This window comes from Protopterus annectens, chromosome 8.part0 (assembly GCF_019279795.1).
Source record: "Protopterus annectens isolate FY-2018-M chromosome 8.part0, PAN1.0, whole genome shotgun sequence".
NCBI lineage: Eukaryota > Metazoa > Chordata > Ceratodontiformes > Protopteridae > Protopterus > Protopterus annectens.
Genome location: NC_056741.1, coordinates 1,809,838,956 through 1,809,861,408, shown reverse-complemented (window position 1 = coordinate 1,809,861,408; position 22,453 = coordinate 1,809,838,956). Strand labels below are relative to the sequence as shown.

Sequence of the window (22,453 nt, the reverse complement as noted above, 5' to 3'; positions counted from 1 at the left end):
TCCAAGTGAAGGTTTCCCTCCCTTCCCCCACCCTCCAAGTGATTGCTCAGATACAACACACCAAAGGTTTTAAAAACCCTGGATGCCATATTTGCTCTAATTGCAGATGAAAGCCCTCCAGGTGTAGCATCTCTAGTAAGTGTCCCTGGACTAGCTGATATTTTTTTTTAGCTAAGTTCTATCTGGAAGGTGTAGCCCTGCTCCGTTTGCTCCGCTCACTTTGTCCTCCTCCCACCCCCCATATCATTACCTTTATACCTATCCATACAACCACACCCCCTCACTTCCACCCAAATCCCCCCACTACTTCCTGTTCTCATACTACCTCCCTACTTTGCTCCTCCCCACACTTACCTACTATCCACTATCAAAGATTACTACACCTTACTCCCACCCTTTCCTCTCATCCTCTGTTCTACATCCCATAAAGTGACATGTCTCTTACAACTCAGACTATACTATTACCTTCCCTACTCCTTATACTCTATCACCTCACCTCCTATCACTCACAATTACCTACTCGCTATTTCCATCCCTCAAACACCACTCTTAACTCAAGTACTACACCACAACCCTATCTACTATTTTGTCCCTCCATCCTTCCCCCACCACTCCCATTCCTAAAATAAAAATATCTCCCCCTCCCCTTTAAAGCAAAAAAACAAAGTCTACTTACTCAAATTAAAACCCTATCACAAACCTCTACTTCTATCTGGTGACATTCATCCTAACCCAGGCCCTACAGACACTACCCTGAACAATAACCCCCTGTATCTAAACCTGCCAACCCCTCCAACCCACAAAAACAAGTACAATTCTGCTCTATCAATGTCAGGAGCCTTGTAAATAAAGTTCAAGAACTCCATGGTTGGATAGCTAACTATACTCCTGACATAGTTACCTGAACTGAAACATGATTAAAACCACATCATCTGGACAGTGAAATCATCCCTCCTGGCTATAATATCCTTAGATTAGATCGACCTAAAAGAAAAGGAGGAGTCTCCATACTCTACTCCAATTGTCTCTCCCAAATCAGTCCCACACTAGACTTACCCTCCTTCTCACCAGCTGAACTCTTACTGACCAACGTCAAACTTAACAGTTTCAACAGCATAACTGTTGCAGCAGTCTATAATCCCCCTGGTGATAAGATTAACATACTTGAGAACATCCTATCTCACCTCTCAAATACCATCCACAATGAAATAATTATACTGGGAAATGTAAATATTGATTGGTTTACAATACAAGCTCCCAACACTACTTCCTGTGTAAACCTACATGGGTTTGAGCAGCTAATCACAACCCCAACCTACATTAATAAATCTCACCTACCTAGCTCTCTTCTTGACTGGATATTGGTTTGCCACCCTCAAAACTATCATAACTTCCAAACCCTTCCAAATGCCCTCAGCGACCACTGCCCTATAACAGTTACCAGATATACTCCCCACCTTACCAAACCTAACAAATTTATTACCACCCGCTCACTTTCTCATTTCTGTCCTAACTCCTTTATTCACCAACTCTCCACAATTAACTGGTCTTACCTCACCACTCTTCCTTTAGATGAAGATGTCCACTCCTTCAACACTACATTCCTAAACATTTTTAACTCCTTTGCTCCTCTCCGCACAATTAGAATCAAATCTAATACTGCTCCCTGGCTCACTAAATCTACCAGAACCCTCATGAAACGCCAGGACAGGATTTGGAAAATGTGGACTAAAATTAGGACCCCTTCCCTTCTTCAGAAATATAAAGAACTCAGAAATAAAATTAAAAAAAAATGATCCATTATGACAAAATAAACTTCTATGCCAATCCTCCCTCTACTCTTAAATCAGACCCAAAGAAATTCTGGAGCTCTATTAAACAGACTCTTCAGCCAGGAAACCCTTCCTCTCCTAACCCATGTCCCAATGCAACACCCGAAGACATAGCCAATGAATTTAACAATCATTTTATAAACTCAACCTACATAATAAATCCCCCCCCCAGAAACAACACCAGCACGTCCACAAACTATATACCTCTTCCAAACCCTCCTAACTCCTTCTCTCTAAAAGCAGTATCAACTAACTATGTAAAGTCATTACTCTCTAAACTTAAACCTTGCTCTCCATCTGTTGACAAGCTATCCTCTTACTTCCTGCAGATTGTCTCTGAACCTCTTGCCTATTCTGTATCCATCTTAATCAACTGATCCATTTCTGAATCCTTGTCCCCACTGTGTGGAAGAATTTCTTTACTCTACCCATTCACAAAGGGGGCAACTGCTCAGACATATCCAACTTCAGACCGATTGCCATACTCTCCCCACTTTCAAAAATCCTAGAGAAATGCATTCACAAGCAGGTAATGCATTACCTTCACCAGGAAAACCTTCTCACACCCACACAGCAAATGTTTGCGTCCCAAGCATAATACAACTACTGCACTCATATCATTAATCAGCATAGTCTCCCTAGCTCGTGATAACAATACACTTGTCTCATGCCTATTCCTTGACCTTTCTAAAGCTTTTGACATTGTCTCTCACCCATTCCTCCTAGATAAACTCACTAACTTACATTTCTCTCCCCCTACTATCTCCTGGTTCTCCAGCTATCTTTCAACCCACCAGCAATCAGTTAAATGGCTCTCTGCACTATCCTCCCCTCTCACTGTACAAATGGGAGTCCCCCAAGGGTCCATACTTGGACCACTACTCTTTAATAATTTCACCAACTTGTTGTACTCCTCCTATCCCCAGTCATCTCTTGTGCAATATGCTGATGACTCAACTGTTATAACCATTGCTGACAACCCAGCTGACCTCCACTCAACTACCCAGGCATCCTTCCACACCATTGAGACTTGGCTTAGTGATAACAAACTAATACTTAATCCAAAAAAAACTAAGTTCCTACTCTTCCTCCCTAAAAACATCACCACACTCAAAAGTACATTTACTATCTTATCCTGCAACAACACTATCATCTCAGCTGAATCTAGTACTAAATTGCTAGGTGTTACAATAGATGATCAGCTTCAGTTTGATCTCCATATTACTAACTCAGTAAAAAGAACTCATCAGAAACTTGGACACCTTTTCCATAGCAAGAAATACTTAACTAACACTGACCGAATAACTCTCTCCCAGGCTTTATTACTCCCAACACTCCTGTGCAGCTGCCACATATTCACAAACCTAAATTCTACACTTATTTCCAAGCTTGAAACTACCTATAATAAAATCGCCAGATTTGCAGCTAATCAAACCTACAAGTCACACCACTGCTTAGCACTACAGCAACTAGACTGGCTAGAATTCCCTCAGCTGCTCCAACTATACCAACTATAAATCATCCACTCTATTCTCTATCTACCCTCCTTCTGCCCCAGCCTCTCCACTATCATATACAAATATTCCCCTGCTAGGACACTACGCAGCTCAAATCAAGAATTATTAGACATCTACAAACCCAAAACCAAAAATAGGCTGCCTTTTCTATAACTATAACCCAGCTATATCCTGGAACCAACTCCCTTTGAAAATAAAATCCCTCCAGCATAGCAAAAGTTTCAAATTAGCCACAAGGAAATACCTAAAAACAAAGTGGTCCTGCCACTGTAGCCAACCACCCTGAAACCACCATCCTTTCTCCTATTTCACCACCTCACTCTTAACGTATCTCTAATGCTATTCCCCTGCCTCTTCTACCTCTTCCCTTCCTCTATTTCCAACAACTATTAATTCTAAGTCTCAAAACAACCTACCTGTCTAGTCTGTCTCCTATACTCTACCTCCCCTACATCTCCTACTAGCCATTCCTACTTTCCTTTCTTGTTTCCAAACTCCTATACAACTAGATCCTACCCACTTTAAATAAGCATCTGCCTAACTATTAAATTATTTTGCTCTAAGCAGCTTAAATAATATTGTAACTAGTTACATTTTCTTCTGCTAATTGTTTAAAACCTTGTTTGTAACAACTCACATACTTGTCTGCCAATTGTTAATACTCTGTATAATTGAATTGCCCGTGGAGCTTTTTTCTCTCCAGGTCTCTGCTTATAAGATCCTATAGCTGATTGTTACTACTATGTTACTAAAATTTAATAAATTGTTTTCTAGTCCAGAGGAGCTTTTCTTCCCGGGTCTCTGCTGAAAATGAGCCAAAAGCTCAGCCAGACTAACCTGGTTAACAAATGTAAAATAAATAAATGTGATCTAATCTGCAAATACATGTTCTTCTGTGTCACAAAAAGATGTGTTAACTTGTAATCTTTGTCTATGCAATGTATAAAAAAGGTAGCTGAAGTTTGTATTTGCATCCTGCTGGGACATACAGCAACCATACAAAGAATGAAAAATAAGTGCAGACATGTGAACCAGCAGCTGTGTTTTCTGCCCTTTGATTAGAAAGCCTGCTTCATCCACTCTCAGCTATAGCGTTCATGATGCAGTTTTCTTTCTTAAACAATCCCTCTTCCCCTGGAGGCTAATATGTGTCTCCACATCACCATGACAGCTTGCAGTTCCTCGCTCAGCCTGCAAATGCTTTTGCACATACACAAAAGAGGCTATCATGACACGTCCCAAACTGGTGCTTCATAAATCACCCATAAGACAGACTCCCTCCCTCATCCCAAGATGGCTGAGCCGGCATCGGCATCTCATTATCATCTTCCCTTGTTAGCTCCTCCAGTACAGACAGCTAGTCAAACTCGCATTGTCTCAGTCTCAATAAGAAGTTTACCCATCAATGCTAGACAGCAGACATATTTTGTAGTTGTGTGTCAATTATCCAGTAGCCAGTAAATAGAATGTTTATATATAAAATAACTGGAAGGTTTCTTTCTCAAATGTAAATGTAGCCAATGTAGTAAGTGAAAAACATTTATTTATTTATTTATTAGCATTTGTTTACCAGTATTCTCTGTCTGAGCACAAGTTTTCTCTTTTCACAGCAGGCCTGTAGAGAAACGTTCCAAGTAACAGTACATTTCAGTTGATAAAAATTTTTAAGGGTCATGAATAAAATCTAATACAAGTACAACAACAGTTCAAAACAAAGAACGTGAGAGGAAAGAAAAGAGAAATTAATTTGGAAGGGCATGTTTTTAAAAAATGATGCTTAAGGGAAAAAAATTATTTAAGCAACGTGTTAGAGGAAGTGATAGTTGTACGCAGTGTGCAAGAGGAGGAGCAAGGTAAAAAGACAATTCTGAGAAGCAGCACCAGGGATACATGTAGAGGTGGCGGCAAAGAAAATGTCTGACTCATATATTGGATGTGACAGAGGTTGAAACAGACAATTAATAGATAATGTGAGAGGAAGGGTAGGGAAGGTTGATTAAGAATATGTATGATTACTGTTGTGAAGAGAGGCTGTATGTGTCAAGGCTATGTTTTTTTTTTTTTTTTGCTGTCTAGAGTGAGATGCAGAAGATATGTGATGTGAAAGGTGACAAAAGAACTGAGGAGAGAAAAATTAAGGCAGTGATCCAGGAGATATTGAAGGAGAATAACAGGGTGTAATAAAAAAAAATAGGAGAAGAGTAGGGAGTGTTAAGGAAAGGGAGCGAAGAAAGTAAGTGGCTTAGTAAGAAAAGCTGATAGAGATATAGGCAGTGACTATAAAGTAGCAATATAGTTTCTTCAGAAAAGATGAGGGATATCAGAGCTCTTTTTACACTATGTGGATGGATAAGAATTTTTGTCTAGTCAGGAGCCAAACAGGAACACAGCTATATGCTTATTATGGGTTGTTTTAACTGATACTTTAAAGATTTCACCTGAGGTATTTGTCCTAAGTTAATATATGAAAGAGTTCTGCACTTCTTTTGACAGAGGGGTGCCAGTGAAAACTTCTGTTACTAAAAAAAATGTTCTAATTGTAGTACACACTGTAACTTGACAGATATGTTAATCTGTAGACAGTTAAGGCGCATGTTAATTTAACTTATGCATATTAATTTAACTAATTCCAAAAGTGATACCAAAATATTGATGTTTTACATTCATTAAACAAAAGTGCCTTTCATGTACCTTTTATACCAGTGTGCCAGTATGTCATGCTTTTTGCTAAAGTGGTTTATGTATTTTCAAAAGTAAACAAAAATCTAATGTTTGTTCTGCAAGTTACTGTGCTGTTATTTTAGTTGTTTCTGTTTTTTTCCATCAGTGTTGGTACTGTTAACCTTTGATTCTAAACTCCAATCATTTACTTTCCTCACCAGTTTTCAAAAGTAGATGCTTGAAGCATAATCTGCAATTTTGTACAAAAATTAAAATATTGGGAAACAAATTATATAAGAAAAAAATGTATTATAAACTGATGCAAGTCAGAATATAGCATTTTTGAGTTGCTGCTATTTCATCATCCTTAGTTCAATAGTGTCATAGCCCCAGACTTGTAAATACAAAAATATTATCCTTACTTCTTTGAAGAATATTTTGTTCATGGTTTGCGATCCAAGTTCTGATGTTAATTGTTCACTGGTCTCACACTGGACAGTGGCACTCATGGAGTAACACTCAGCTTTCACATTTAGAGAGAGGTTTTCAGTTTTTCCTTTCACATCACAAACAAGATTAAAGTTGACCTCTCCTTCAGTGGTTGGCGTGAAGGAAATGATAATAGGAATTCTTTGAAGAAAAGAAACACAATGTTAAGTATATAAATATATATATATATATATATATATATATATATATATATATATATATATATATATAAATATATTCAAGAGTTAAATCAGAATAGTCCCAGTGCAGCAAAATAATCTTACTTCTGTTCAGAAAGTTATAAATCTTGACAGGCTATGAACCAATAGTTAAATCTTGGTTAGGTGACATCTTTCAAATGATTAAATCACTACTTTTACTTGCTATTTAACAATAAGCTTTAATGACAAGCCAACAATATAGAAGTAGCCTTGTGGTCTGTACTACTGTAATTGCAGAAAGAGTTCAACTGCTGGCTGCCAGGGAGTGGCACAGGAAACATGATCTAGCAGCCAAGTGAATAAGTACTGTAGGTGAGGAAGCTGTCAGACGTGGCACAGTACTGCAACAGAAGTGAATGCATTTATCATCAGAGTACCAGGAAAAGCACTGTCAGAGAAACACTCCTGTTAGCCACAAAGACAAAAATGAAATCAATACCACAAATAGCTATGTAATCAATAAACACTATACCCATTAACTCAGTGCTACCAGTTAAAATAATCCTAAATGTTTAACTTCTCCAAGTCTTGAAAAGAGAAATATTTAAGTGCCGACTACAGAAGCATTTATTAATAAGAAATAAAAAAATCATTGCTCTCCTGCAATTCAAACACACTCATATTTGTACAGTTACTGAGACATGGTTTCAATGCAAAGACAGCACTCCATTTATACCAGAGTTTAGTGCCTATCACACCTTCTTAGAAGCACTGCTACCTTACATCAAATTATCCATGATGCCAACTTGGAGCTGCTAAAGATACAAATCACCCTTAACAAATCTAATTATTTCATTGTTAGCTACATACCACCATCAATGTCCCTCAAAGTGCACAGAAATTACCTTAACACCACTGGGGCACTAAATAACAAACCATAACAAAACAAATAGCTTCTTGTTAGGGGACTTCAATTACCAAAGAATTGATTAGCTATTTGTAAAACTACCCTCTAACAAACTTAGCCCTCACCTGTACACAGCTCCTCATTTCCTCATCCCTGTTTAAATCTGCATAAATTGGTTATCTTCACTTTAAGGCCTTGTTGTACAACTCCGTCAACAAATGAGACCACCTTTTAGGACTTCTCCAGGGCAAACTTACTTTAGCTTATAGAAGACATACAATCCTTTGCAAGTAGATCCGTCTGAAGGGGGTTCCACATTCACTTCTGACTACCAGGTCCTAAACAACTGCAGAGAAAAGTCACTTCCCCCTCCAGCTTATATATAATGGCACATTCATGAATTAACTCCAGTATATATATTAAATGCATAAAAAAAAGGAAAATAATGAAAAATTGCAAGAAACTGCTCTCACATGACCTCAGGACCACATTGAAACACGTCATCAAGGAACTTAAGGAGGACTATTAGAAAAAGTAAAGCAGAACACAAACAACATTGCTGAAGATACTAAAGGAAATTACAAATATTTCTTCAGGTTATATCAGAAAATTACGGGATAATGTCCAACAATTCACTGAACTTATCCACAATAATGCCACACACAATGATCCCAAGAATGTAGCCAGTATAGTAGTTGATATATTTAGTGCTTACTTTATCCCACCCATCTACATTGTTGATCCTATCATCAATAAAAAAAAAAATAACTTCCCTGAAATCACTTTGGAACAATGCCTACAATCCCAGTTAAGGGCTAAAATAATACATTCATGGGACCAAACAACAAACCTGATTGCATTTCCATTACTGCCAAGCATTTACTATTTGACCTTTAACTTAAATTGTTCAACCTCAGCCTGTCTACAGAGTTTGTGCTTGATCCGTGGGAAACAGCCACTAACTCCCTACACAAGGGTGACCCCTCTACTGACCCAGGTAATTACAGACCATAAGCCTTACCAGCATTATATTCAAAGCCTCCAGTTAAAAGAGCTTAGAGTTGCTGTAAATGTTTCTTTATTGATGTTAATTAGATTTTGAACTTCCAAGAAATATTTCTTTGGCTGGGGAATATTATTTCTAAGAGCAAAGATTGGGAGGTGATTGCTAAGAGTAACTGGTAAGGTGCCTGATGTTGAAATTTTACAAGAGTGAATTGTCAGTATGCAGTCTAGTATTGATTGTTATTAGGTTTGTTGAGTCTAGCTGGAGTTTGGATGAGAGGAGAGAAACGAAACACATTTAGAGATACTGGGGGGAGAACCAATGGTAAGTAAGAGAGTTCCAGCCAGTGTTTTAGTCTCCTAAGATAATTGCTTCATTGTGGAAATTTGCCATAATCCAGGAAAGAAAATGTTCTCGTGTGACTGTGTTAACCGTGGGTAGGATATATGATTTCATAATGACATGCAAATGAAATGGGAGAGAAAAAATTAGATCCTTATGATGTTAAAATAAATGCAAGGTGAACATAGTTGAAATTCATAAATGAAAGTTATGTACTTACCACAATGAGAGATCCATGTTGTCTGATTTTTGTCTGGTTCAACACATAGGTTGCTGGATATGACTGGATCTGATCACAGCACCGTCTCTGACACTTCATGGATTAAGGGCTCTGACACCCCCTAATCGTAATTCCCTCCACTCCACCTTAGTAACTCAAATCGAGAATAATCAGATTTCCCAAAGTATTTCATTCTATGAAGGCAAAATTTGAGCTGGTGAAGAACATCCAACATATTCAGAATATATTCACCTTGGTTTGAGAATCTGGGAAAAAAACAGGTAGGTTGACTGATTTGAATTTGCTATGGATGCCACCTTAGGAAGAAAAGAAGTCCTTAAGGAAACACTGTTGTTTTGTGGAAAATAAAGTAAGGAGGTTTTCAAGAAAGGACCTGTGACTCTGAAATTTGTCTGGCTGATTTAACTGCCATGAGAAAATTGGTCTTCCAAGAGGGGAACTTCAAATTGCTGATGCTGCTAGTTCAAAGGGAAACTGAGTTAATGCTTGGAGCAAAACAGTATGTCCCAAGGAGGGACTGGGTCCCTGATTGATGGTCATAGGAAGAAAGTTCCCCTCAAAAAACTTAAGAGACCTTTAGAGATGCTATGGCGGTATCACTCTAACCTATGTGGAAATTGGAGATTGCAGAAATTTGGACTTTGATAGTGAAGAAACTGGAACCACTATGGAAAAGCTCAGACGGAAACTCTAGTATGGAAGGGATGGAAGCAGAAAATGGATCCATTCCTTTCAACATAGCCCAGATGGAAAACCATTTCCATTTGCTATGATAAACGTTTTTTGTGGATTGTTTCTGGGAGACTGAAATAATCTGAACAACTGATGCAGAAAGTCTGGCATCTCTGGCCAAGGTCAGAAATGAAGCAAACAGTCAGGACTCAGTTTGGATTTCTGATCTGGAGGAGGCAGTCCAGCCAGGTGAGTCAAGAGATTTGGATACTGATCCGAAATCCTTTGGGGATGTACTAGTAGAGGCCACAAGAAAGGGATCCATATTTGTTGGGGCAAGAATGGAGCAGTGAGGATTACTCTGGTCTTGCATTTTCTTGCTTTCTGTATGAATTTGTTTATTATAGGCAACAGGAAGAAGATAGGGTCAATTGTGGACTAGAGATTTTCTTGTTGACTGTCCCTGTGGAGGGATCAGGGCAAAGTGACTGCTGCACTTATTATTTGGTTAGGAAGCAAAGAGGTCACAGAAAGGTTGGCCCTGAACAATGGAAAATCAAACCTGCCACTGTTGAACTGAGGAACCACTCATGAGCCATTAACATAGTTCCACTCAACTTGTCTCCTAATACACTGGATCGCTGTAGCGTGTGTTACTATCAGAAGAAGATGGGAAGACATTGCCATACTCTCAAGGCTTCTCAGCAAACAAGTGAGTTCCTCTCTGTTTGTTGATGTACCAGACTACATTGTTCATCTGTTTGAAAATTACACCCTTGGGGATAGCATCCTTAAATGTCTGCAATGGTAGAAGGACTGCTCTCATCTCCAAGAAAACTGATGTGAAGGTTTGCCTGTAGATATGACCAAAAACCTTTGATCATTCTCTTTTTGAAATGTCCCCAAACCCTATAAGGTATGTGTCCAAGGTTACGACAGTCAGTGATGAATCAGTGTGAAAGGGATGACTTTCTGTCTCAGATGAAGACTTTATCTACCAGCTGATATAACCATTGCATATCTGAGTACTGGAAATTATGGTATTTAATGGGTGAATATTTTAAGACCATTGCACAAAAAGAGTCTATTGGAAAACTCTCATGTAGAACCTGGCTAGTGGAAGAAGTAAGATTGTGAAGGCCATTAGACCTAAAAGTCATAGAATTAACCTTGCTGAGGGTGAAGGATTCTGAAGTACCTGTTTAGCTGCCAGATGCAGGAAGAGCACTCTGTAGTGGAGTAATTTGGCAATTTGCAACACCGAGTCCAGGTGCCATCCAATGAATTCTATTTATTGTGCTGGGTTCAGGTGGCTCTGGGTAAATTTATCGTAATTCCTAGGTTTTGCATTCAGTGGAGCAGATGGTCTAACAGCAGATGTTTGGAGGTAGCAGTGATGAGCCAATCATTGTGGTATGGGAAAACTTGAATCCTTTTCAGAAGTAGATGTGCTGCAACCACTGCCATTATCTTAGTATACACCCTGGGGATTATAATGAGACTGAAGGACAGTGCTCTGAACTGGTAATCAATGTCTCCCAGCTGGAAATGGAGAACCCTCCTGTGATGCTCCTCTATCTTTATATGGTAGTATCTGTCCTGGATATCTACTGAGCACATCCAGTCATCCATCCTCTGAAGAGGTAATAGGGACTGAATCATGACCATCTGGAATTATTCCTGGTTTACAAACTGATTTAAATGACTCGGATCTAAACTGGTCTGAGGTCCCCTTTGTATGCTAAAAAGAACCTTGAATAGATTCCGGACTCTAAATGGTCTTTGGGAACTGGCTGGATGATTTTTTCTAGCAGCTTGGAAATTTCTGCTGCTGCAAGTTCCTACTGACAGGGTCGAACTCTGGGAACGTTCTTTTTTTATTGGCAAAAAATGAAAAAGGAACTGAATAGCTTTTGGAAATTATGTTTAGCACTCAATGCCCCCAAACTGCTTCTACAGCACAGCAGCTAGATAACTTTCAGGAGCTTTCGTAAGGCTTTTCTGTGAAATTACTGCAAAAGCCCTGATTTTGCTGCCCACCTTTGTCTCTCTGGTGATTTCCATTAGAGTTACCTTCCCATTTGCCATGAGAAGATCTGTCCTCAGGAGTGTTGTGAAAATAACCCTGTAATTTGAGGAACCACATCATCTTGCCACCCCTCTGATTCCTAGAGAAGGTCCTTTGTGAGGTGAGAAACAGATTTCCACTACAGAGAGAGTTTTACCATCTTGCTGACTCCTGGTTAGATTGTCCTTCACTTTTGGCCCAAAAGGTGTGGTACTGTCAAACAGAGCATTAATGAAGAATGTCTTAAAGTTTTCTAGTAAGTCACAAAGGCACATAAAGACATATTGTCGTACAGTAATGACGATGCCCACTGCCCTAGCTATGCCATCAGATGCATTAGACAGCAGTCACATGGCAACATTCGATACAGATTGAAAGGTAGTGAGTTGGTTCTCCAAAGTCTTCTGAACATTCACAGGCAGGTTATCAGAGACAGACTTGGTAAGCCCTTTAGTCAAGTCTCTCTGGAATCATTTGCATGATCTGAACATTTCATTGCTCAGAGGGAAAAGGTCACTGAATCATATGCCTGTTTCCCAAACTTGTCTAATGTCCTAGACTCCCTGTCAGGGGGATGGACAGAGGAACTTTCTTCCAATAATTCCTTCTTGGTGGCCCCCTTCAACACCATGGCATCTAATGGTGTGCCTCTGCTCCAGTGCTTCCTGTCCTTAGGTGCCGCCAAGATACTATCTGGTTTCTTTGGTATTGGTTCCACATCAGGGTACTTCTGTGCCCACTGAGCCATAAGGTCAGTAAAGGGATCAACAGCGGTACTACCCAGGATGAAGTTAAGCTAAAGTCTAACCCTCAACGAACATAGTCTTGTTTGGTGAAGAGTTATCTGTGGACTATCCTCCTCATTGTTTCATCAGTTTTAGGATCTCACTGAAGGTGACATCTTCTGAGAGGGATCTAGGGAAGCCTAGACTCATCCAAATCTGTGTTTTCAGTGAAAGACTCTGGGTGGGTCTATGTACTTCCACTGGCACACCTGTTTCTTGTGAACCTAAACAAGTGGATGATCAGACAGGTTGGAATCAAACTGGGAACTCCTGTAGTGAGCCATCTCAAAAGCCTCTGATACTGACTGTCCCTCTCAGATAGAACAAAGGGAAGAAATAGTAGAATCCTTTTGAAGTTTGGATGGAGCTGAGCTGACTGATAATGCCTTTTCGTTTAGCACAGTCAGAATCACAACTGGCAGCAAGTGAGATCTCCTCCTGCATGAAGAAGGGAACTCCTCAGCACTGACAGGTCTTGGCCCTGTATCTGATCTTGGATATGAGCTGTCGAGGGCTGGGGCACTCAGAGCGAGAGACTGCTCTGATAACTTCAAAGTCAACCTACCCCTCGAGTCCTGGCACCAACAGTTTGCTTCCTACATTCTTCCTAATCTGAATGCATCAGAGTAGAAGGAGAAGGGGATACAACTGGAGTTGAAGCAGCATGAACTGTTGGCACTAACAAAAGTGCATTGGGGCAGGTCAATATAGGATGGCTGTGTCTGATGGATGGACCTATACTGGAGATACAGTAGAGGAAGGGTTGTTGGACCAGTACTCTGTGTGTTCAGGGATGGTGACACTGAGAAAACCCCAAGCTGAATTTGAGTTCTCAAGAACGTCTTCATCATTCTGTAATCTTGCTTGGTACGTCATTTGGATGACTGAACAGAAGAAGCCACTGAGAATCTCTCAAATTTAATTTGTCCTGTAGTATAGGAGAGTGCAGCCTTCAGTGAGAACTGGAGCTGAGGAAAGGAAACTTAGGTCCAAAGGACTGATGGACCCAACCTCCTAGGAACTTTAGGACCTGGACCTACCGAAGCAATGGGATCTGGAAACCCCTTCCTGGACTTTTCTAGCTTTTTTCTCTCTCATCTCCTCTTCTATCCTTTTCTTCTCACTGGTCTCTTTTTGCTTGTGTTTGTCCTTGGTCTTGGCTTTGTCCTGTTTCTTGGCTGGGGAGGAGGCAACAGTGGATGAAGAAGAAGGAGCAGGAAGTGAGGGCTCTGGCTGTGGAGGAAAAAAGCCTTTGACAATTTTTTTCTCTTTATGTTTGGAGTGACCTATCACCAATGGAGGCATGGGTTTCACAGTCTGTGTCAAGATGGGCAGTGCTCAAACAACAGACACACAAATAATTTGGATCCTGAGATGAGATTTTGTGCCGCATTCAACACACTTTTTGCAAACCTGGCTGCCAGACATTCTGGAAACACAAATCAACAGTACAGGCAACACTTCAAAAAACACAAAAAGGTACTCTGTAGAACCTGAAAAATTAAAGCACACCAGATTTTCAAACAATCTTTCTGTCTACAGAGAAAAGATGATCAAATCTAATGACAATTATTAAAGAAGAAAATGACTAAAAAAATGAAGTTATGTTCTTACCATAACATTCCACGTGAGTTGTCCATCTCGCCATTTATTCTTACTGATGGGTTCGGAGCTGATCCTTGGCTCCGACTCAGTCATTTTTACAAGCTCGAGGTCTTCAGCTAGCTCGAGGCTAATCCCCTATCCTATGATGCATGTATTCTGCCTTATTGCCATACTTAGGAAAAAAGACTGGTAACTCTATGGTCTGGTTTAAGTTGGATTCTGAACACAGTTTAGGTAAGAAAGATGGATTTGTACGTAGTGAAACTCTGTCATTATGAAACAATAGATTTGGGGGGGTTGGGGATGGCCACGGTGGTGCAGCAATTAGCGTTGTCACCTCACAGCAAGAGGCTCTCTGGTTCAATCTTCGGCTGGGGTGTCTTCTGTGCGGAGTCTGCATGTCCTCCCTGTGGTCGTGTGGGTTCCCTCCGGGTTTTCCGATTTCCTCTTACATCCCCAAAGACATGCTGCAAGTGGATTGGCCACCCTAAAATTGGCCCTAGGCATCAGTGCGTGCATGAGTGTGCCTTCTGTGGAAGTTTGGGCACCGGACAGGCAACTCGACACTGTAAAACTTCACTGCCAATCATGAAAGGACAACGTGATCTGCTGTGGCGACCCCTAACCGGGAAAAGCCAAAACAGAGAGAGAGAGAGAGAGGGGGGTTGATTGATAATGCTTGTAGTTCTGATACTCTTCTGGCTGAAGTGATGGTTGTCAAGGAGATAGATTTCCAAGTTACAAATTTTAGATCACATGATGACGCAGGTTCAAAAAGTGGAAAGATTATCCTGGATAGAACAAAACTGAGGTTCCATGGTGGTAGTGGAGATTTTATTGGTGGTCTTAAAAGACAAGTGCCCTTAAGAAAAGCTTTACACAATCTATGTGACATAATATTTGGTCCATTTTCACCTAGATGAAAAGTTGAGACTGCTGCTAATTGCACCCTCATAGCAGCAGCTGCTGCACCTTCTTTGAAAAGACTTGTTAGGAATTCTAGGCTGGAAGAGAGTGGTGCAATGCAGGGATCAATTTTATTCTGCAGAGCCCAAATAGTGAATCTTTTCCACTTGCTAAGGTATAACCTTCTTGTTGAAGGCTTATGAGAAGATATTAAAATGTGTCTTGTTGGTGATGAAAGATTTTGTAACCTGGCAATATTGGGAACTGGAGAAGCCAAGCTGTCAATTTTAGGGATTTGAGAGATGGATGGAGAACTCCAGATGAATGTATTGGAAGATCCAGCACTGGGTCCAGGATCCAAGATTCCTCATGAAGATGAGGTTGTAAGAGGGGGAACCAAATTTGATGTGGTCAGTAAGGGGCTATCAGAAGTAAGGTCCTTCCCAATAATAAGGCTTTCTGAATGACTTTGGGTATTAATGGGAAGGGAGGAAAGCCATACAGGAGACCCGGGGGCCAATTGTGTGTCAGTGCATCCCTTGGGGACTTCCCCTGAGGGGGAATCAGGGCAAAGTAGTTGCTGCATTTTCTGTTTGTGGGTGTGGTGAACAGGTCGCAGCAAGGCTGGCCCCATTTGCAGAAAATGCTCTCTGCTACTTCATGTTTGAGGGTCCACTCATGTGGCATCAGTATTTGTCTGCGATCATGTTGGATTTTCCCAGGATGTGCATTGCTACTAGAAAGTGTTGGAAGGAGGTTGCCCATTGCCATACTTTCAGGATCTTTCAACATAGGGGATAAGAATTGGTTTCACCTTGTTTATGTACCATACCAATGACATATTGTCTATCTGAATTGCAATTGTTCCTATGCGTAGAGAGTCTTGAAATGCCTGCACCGCTAAAAGCACAGCTCTCATCTCAATAACAATGATGTGCAAATGAACCTCATGTTCTTGCCATGTGCCTTGGGCTATCTTTTCCAGATAATGCCCCCCCAACCTATCTGGGAAGTGCCCGTGGTCACTGTGGCTAGGGGAGCTGAGGGGATAAAGGGCCTCCCTATCTTCACCTGGTCCAAATGGAGCCACCAAAGGAGTTTTTTTTCACAAGCTGACATCAGGATTATTTTGTGGGACATAGGAAGCGTCTGCATTGACCACTGGGCAGAAGAAAGCCATTGCAGGATCCTCATATGCATGTGTGCCAGAGGAATTTGTGTGATAGTAGCTGCCATTGTACCTAGTACCTTCAGAACCTCTCTGGTTTGGACTTTTGTTTTGTGAAAAAGATTCAGGACTTGCTTTCAAAGGACTTGAATTCTCTCTTCTGGAAGATTTACCATCATTGCTTTTGTGTTTAATTCTGCTCCTATAAAAATGGTATGTTGAGATGGCAATAAGGCAGATTTTTCATTATTGACAGTAATCCCTAACTGTGAAAATAGTTGTAAGGTTGTGTCTCTTGCTTGGACTAGTAGTTGCTTGGTGGTGGTGGTTAGGAGCCAGTCGTCTAAGTATGGAAACACCCAGAATCCTAGCCACATCAGATGGACCGTGACTACTGCCATGCATTTGGTGAACACTCTGGGGGCTGTAATGAGGCCAAAGGGCTGAGCTTGAAACTGAAAATGACTGGCTCCCAGCCAAAAGCACAGATAACACCTGGATGGCCTGTCCATTTTTATGTGGTAGTACGCATCCTGGAGATCTATTCAGCACATCCAATGGTCTTTCCCTAGAAAGGGAAGTATCGACTGCAATGTGACCATCCAGAACTTTGTCTTTTTTACAGACTTGTTCAGTTTGCTGAGATCTAGAATCAGTCTCCAGTCCCCTGTTTTCTTTGGAACTAAAAAGAACCTTGAGTAAGTGCCGGATCCTATTTGGTCTGTGGGGACTGACTGTATGGCTCTTTTTTCTAGCAACTTTTGAATTTATATGGTTGCTTGATCCCTGTGATTAGGTGGAACATCCAGGATTCTTTTGTTTGGGTGAGGTGGTGTTGAAAAGGGTAATGAATAACCTCTGAATATGATTCTTTGTACCCAACTGTCTTTTGTACTTTTTTAGCCAAGCGACTGGGTGCAAAGACAAGCGTCCCCCGACTGCCTCAAGAGTGGGCAGGTGGGCCTCCTTTCAGGAGCGCTGAAAGGGCTTACCAGAAAAAGATTCCCAGTCACCCTTGTTTTGCGGACCCCCCCCCCCCCGCTGTGTGGGTGGTGTCTTCCGTTATTTCCTCCTCCTCCGCCCCTGAAGGAGGGTTCACCATGTGTGTCAGGAAAAGCTCTCTTGGACTTACAGAATTACATCTTTCCTCCCTTTTGACCTTTGGGATAGGGTCCGGAAGGGGTGGAAAAATGAGTCTTTCCTTCCTGCTCACACCTGGTTAGGGTTTCTTTTACTTTAGGTCCGAAAAGGGTCGGACCATTAAAGGGAGTGTTTATGAATGATGACTTAAAGGGTTCCGTGAATTACAGAGGTGCATCCAGGAGTATCTCCTAAAGGTGATTCCTGAACTTGCTGACCTACTCGCTCCATCGGCTGAATAAGAGATAAGGTTGTGTAAGAGATAAGCCATGTAGATGAGTTCACTATGGAGTTAAGGGTGGAGAGCTGGGATGATACTTTCTCTGATATCCCCTCAGCTACTGAACCCTGGAGAGAATCTCCTAGCTCTTTTATGAGATCTCTCTCTGTAATCTAGCAAAGTGGGTTAAGTAATTCAGGGACCTGAGAGTAAAGGGCACTGGTTAAAAGGTGCATTTTCCATATCTGTCCATCGTACGCAAATCTTTATTCAGAGGATGAACAAATGAGGATGTCTCCAATAACCCCTTCTTAGTGGCCACCGCCACCACCATAGTATTTACAGAAACACCTTTGGTTAGAAAAACTTTGTCTTCTGGGCTGGTTATGAACTTATAAGGCTTCCTAGGGACAGGCTCCACTGTGTCTGGAGACCCCCATGCCTTTCAACAAACTAATTCCAGAAGCTCGTCAAAAGGAGGGGAACCCAAGTGCTGGAAGGTAAAGGCCCAAAGGATTTCAGGTACACGGACTCCTCTTTAGTAGGGTTGCTGGACTTCCAGCCGCCTCTCTGCCTTAGAATCTTAAGCATGTCTGCAAAGGAGACATCCTCAGAGGGTGACCCTGGGGACCCTTCTGATTCATCGAGGTCCATGTCCGATGTGATTGACTCCTGTGGGGAGTCGAAATGCTTCTGCTTGCAAGTTTTTTTCTGAGGAGCCTCTTCAGAAGGGTATTCCGGAGAGGTCTCAAAAGATAAATGACCACCCACTGGGGTTTCCTGAAGCTCTGGGTCTCTCCGCTTTTGTGGATTCAGTTTGGCTGAGAAGGATACCTGCACTCTAAGGGATGGAATGGATGCAGCAGATGGTGAGGCTGTCTCTGAGGACAGAACTCTCCTCATAGCTTCAAAGGCCCCACTCCCCTGCGCCGAAGAACCCTCTGGCTCAGAGGAACCAAGGGGTATCCTCGGCACCACAGAAGTAGGCTCCGAAGCAGAGGTAGGAGCCAGAGACTCCGAGAGGAAGAGTCAGATCTGACAAAATAGTGGCTCCAATCACCCTCCCGGACCCAACTAATGAGTGTCAGCTCCTAGACTCCATGGACGCCACCAAGGTAGTCACAGCAGTCAGAACCAAAGATCCTGGGGTAGGTCTTGGTTCCAACAAACTCATCACCATCAACTCCACACATTCCGGCTCTGAGACCACTTGTCGGGTCAGAGGAGGAATCAAGGTAGAAGGGGAAGGTCCAGTCCGTTCTGAAGCCCTGAGGGTCGGTCCCGATAATAATTTGGCTAGTGCCAGACTCCTTAGCAGTCTCTGCACAACTCGATCCTCATCAAATTCAGAAAGGCTTCTTGAGGATCTGGAAGACGGGGCTGGTGATGCAGACATCTGAAGTAGTGGTGCTCTCAAAGTTGGAGATACTGGCTCCAATGTTGGGGACCGGCTCCTTACTTGTACGACCATCGGCTCTGAAAGCAGTGTAGCTGAGGTTGAAATTTCTTCAGAATTAACTTTTTCAGAAACAGTCAGAGACAATCTCTGTGCCTTTTTAAATGGCTCCGACTCTGATGATGTAGAAGATCTTTCTGAGGATTTCTCAGAAGTAAGTGACTTACTTTTTTGTGTTTTTTTACCTTGTTCAAGGGCTTCAGTGAATGAGGACTTTAGGAGCCTTCTTAAAATCAGTTTATTTTTTCCTCTCATGCAGGACTATTGAGCTAAATGAATGACATATAGCACAAGAGCCCTGCAAATGAATTGCTCCCAAGCAATGTACACATTCCGTGTGACCATCAGTTAGTGACATTTTTTTGCCCACACTTAGGACACTTCTTAAAACCAGAAGGTTTTGATTCTTTCGACTGTTTAGACATTTTTAAAAAAGTTTGTCTCAAGTTAGCAAAGAAAGAATTGACTTGAATCTCTCTAATTTAAACGAGGTTATAGTAACAACATATATCTATAAATGTAATTAGTAGCACTGAAGGAAAACACACACACACACACACACACACACACACACACACACACACACACACACACACACACACACACACACACACACACATAAAATAATCCCTTTGAATGCAAGGAGAAAGGAGTCTTCTAATTTAAATGAACTATTGCAAGTATAATAAGGTAAAATGCAAATATCTAGCTATTAAATGGAAAGTGCTAACTACTTATATAAACACTACTATATAATCAAGCACTGCACACTGCAATAAGCGAACTATCAAAGATACTGGAAAAAAAAAGACTCTCTTTAGAGGCAAAAACACACAAACTCTAGAAAATAACTACTTTACTATTAGAAATATTAATTCTGATTACTGAAGAAAAGGGATAGGGTAAGAAAAGGCTCAACAAACCGAAGGCCTAAGAGTTATAATTGAAAGATTATATTTTCACAAAATAGAACAGCCAACAGCACACTATAATGAGGATAAAGCCCTCCAAACTATTTTTTTAAGAAAACTATGAAATTTTAAATGGTTATCTGTAAAATATTTAGGAAAAATCTGTAATTAGCCTGAGCTAGCATAGAAAACTCTTGATCTGTTTCTGCAGCAAACGAGATCTGAGTTGGGCACTAGTGCATCATGGGATAGAGGATTAGCCTTGAGCTAGCTGAAGACCTTGAACTTGTAAAAATGGCAGTCGGAGCCGAGGATCGGCTCTGAACCCATCAGTAAGAAAGAATGCGAGATAGGACAACTTCATATTTAAGTATAAACTACCTTTACTACCTAACCATAAACTATGAACAAAATCTTTTTTTTTTATTTATTTAACTATAACATAGAAAAAGACTGGAGAATTGTGTCACTCAATAAGAGAGGAAATCATAGAAGGAGTCTTAATAAACAACAAAGGCTACACTTTCAATAGACAGTCCTTGTAGAACACATGTGATGCTTCAGGTGGTAAACAAGATCTGAGGTACTAAGACGGAGTGGAGGGAATTATGAGTAGGGGAGGAGTCAGCATCCTGGATCCATAAATCTTCAGTGATAATGCTGAGGTTGGATCTGATCGGATCCAACAATCCACGTGTTGAACTGGATGAAAATAGACAACATTACATGTATGTATGTATGTATGTATGTGTATATATATATATATATATATATATATATATATATATATATATATATATAAAGATGGAGTGGAGGGAATTGTGGATAGGGGAGGAGTCAGCACCCTGGATCCAAGAATCTTCAGTGATAATGCTGAGGTTGGATCTGATCGGATCCAACAACCCACGTGTTGAACTGGATGAAAACAGACAACACTGTATGTATGTATGTGTGTATGTATATATATATATATATATATATATATATATATATATATATATCTATATATATATATCTATATATATATATCTATATATATATATATATATATATATGGTTCTACATGAGATAGCCGACAGCTGATTTCACCAACAATGAATTTGCGAGCGCCAGAAGATCGACAATCTGGAAGACCGACGCTACGGATCAAAACCCCGACGCCGAGGATACTGACTTGGAAAAAGGCTGTGTAAGTATGCGGTGGTGACGGACGTTAGGGTGCGAGTAAGGTTAGTGTGGATATTGACGGTCTGTGGGGATAGGGGTGGGTTTAGTGATTTAGGGTCAGTGCGTGGGTTAGGTAAGTGTGCGGTAGTGATAGTGTTTGGGTTAGGGGCGGGTTAAGTGAGTTAGGGTTAGGGCCCGTGTTAGATAAGTGTGCGGTAGTAGTATTTTTTGGGTTAGGGGCAGGTTAAGTGAGTTAGGGTTAGGGCCCGTGTTAGGTAAGTGTGCGGTAGTAGTATTTTTTGGGTTAGGGGCAGGTTAAGTGAGTTAGGGTTAGGGCGCGGGTTAGCTGAGTGTGCGATAGTGACGGACCTTAGGGTAAGGGTTTGGGTTAGGGTTGTAGATAGTTGTGTATGTGAGGTTTAGTGTGGGTTTGTGAGGATTTTGGTGTGCTTGTGTTGTGTGTGTGGTTTTTGGACAGGGGATGTGTTTTGTTAGTTGATTGTTGTTATTGTGGTGTGTGCAGCATATGAGGTTTCGTGTTTGTGGACCGTCGGTTATTTGATTGTCGGGCATGTGAGGTTTCGTGTTTATGGTTTGTCGATTATGTGGTGTCAATGTTTGTGTTGTCGGTGTTTTGCAGTGTCGGTTATGTCAGGTAGAACCATATATACACACATATATATATATATATATATATATATATATATATATATATATATATATATATATAAAAATTTTGTGAGTCCACTTTCTCGAAACTGCATTTCTCCAAAAATGCACTTTCATGATACTACAGTTCAAGAGGTTGTTGTTGTAGATTGTGGTATAGTGAGGATAAGGGAATATTCCCTTTTCCCCACTGTAGTGCGATCTAGGAGTTGGTATATATTAGCGGCGGGGGTGTTGGGGGTGCAGGGAGGCTTGTCCCCCTGCATAAGTCAGTTTAGTGTATTTGTTTTTTTTGTTTGTTTTTTTTCGGTGAACTGTAGTTTTGCAATAGTGTACTTTCGGAGAAATGCACTTTCGCAAAACTGGACCCCATTTTGCTGAAGTGTAATTTCTATGGGTCAAAGTAGACCCATACATATATACAAAGTAATAAATATGGGTAGTTGTGTTAAACAAATTCATATACCTCAGCCTGTGCTCATCAAAAAATACTTTAAAGCACTTTTGCCAGTTTCTGTTAATGAAGAGAA

At 40.9% G+C, this 22,453-nt stretch overlaps 1 protein-coding gene across 1 annotated transcript in view; it reads right to left on the bottom strand.

Annotated features, from left to right (window-relative positions):
* The window catches only part of HYDIN (HYDIN axonemal central pair apparatus protein), a 6,673,197-nt gene that overhangs the window by 732,678 nt on the left and 5,918,066 nt on the right, over positions 1-22,453 (bottom strand). The window contains exon 73 of the mRNA XM_044079523.1: positions 6,433-6,640. Within this exon, the coding sequence (XP_043935458.1) occupies positions 6,433-6,640 (208 nt within the window). The remainder of the gene's footprint in view (positions 1-6,432; positions 6,641-22,453) is intronic.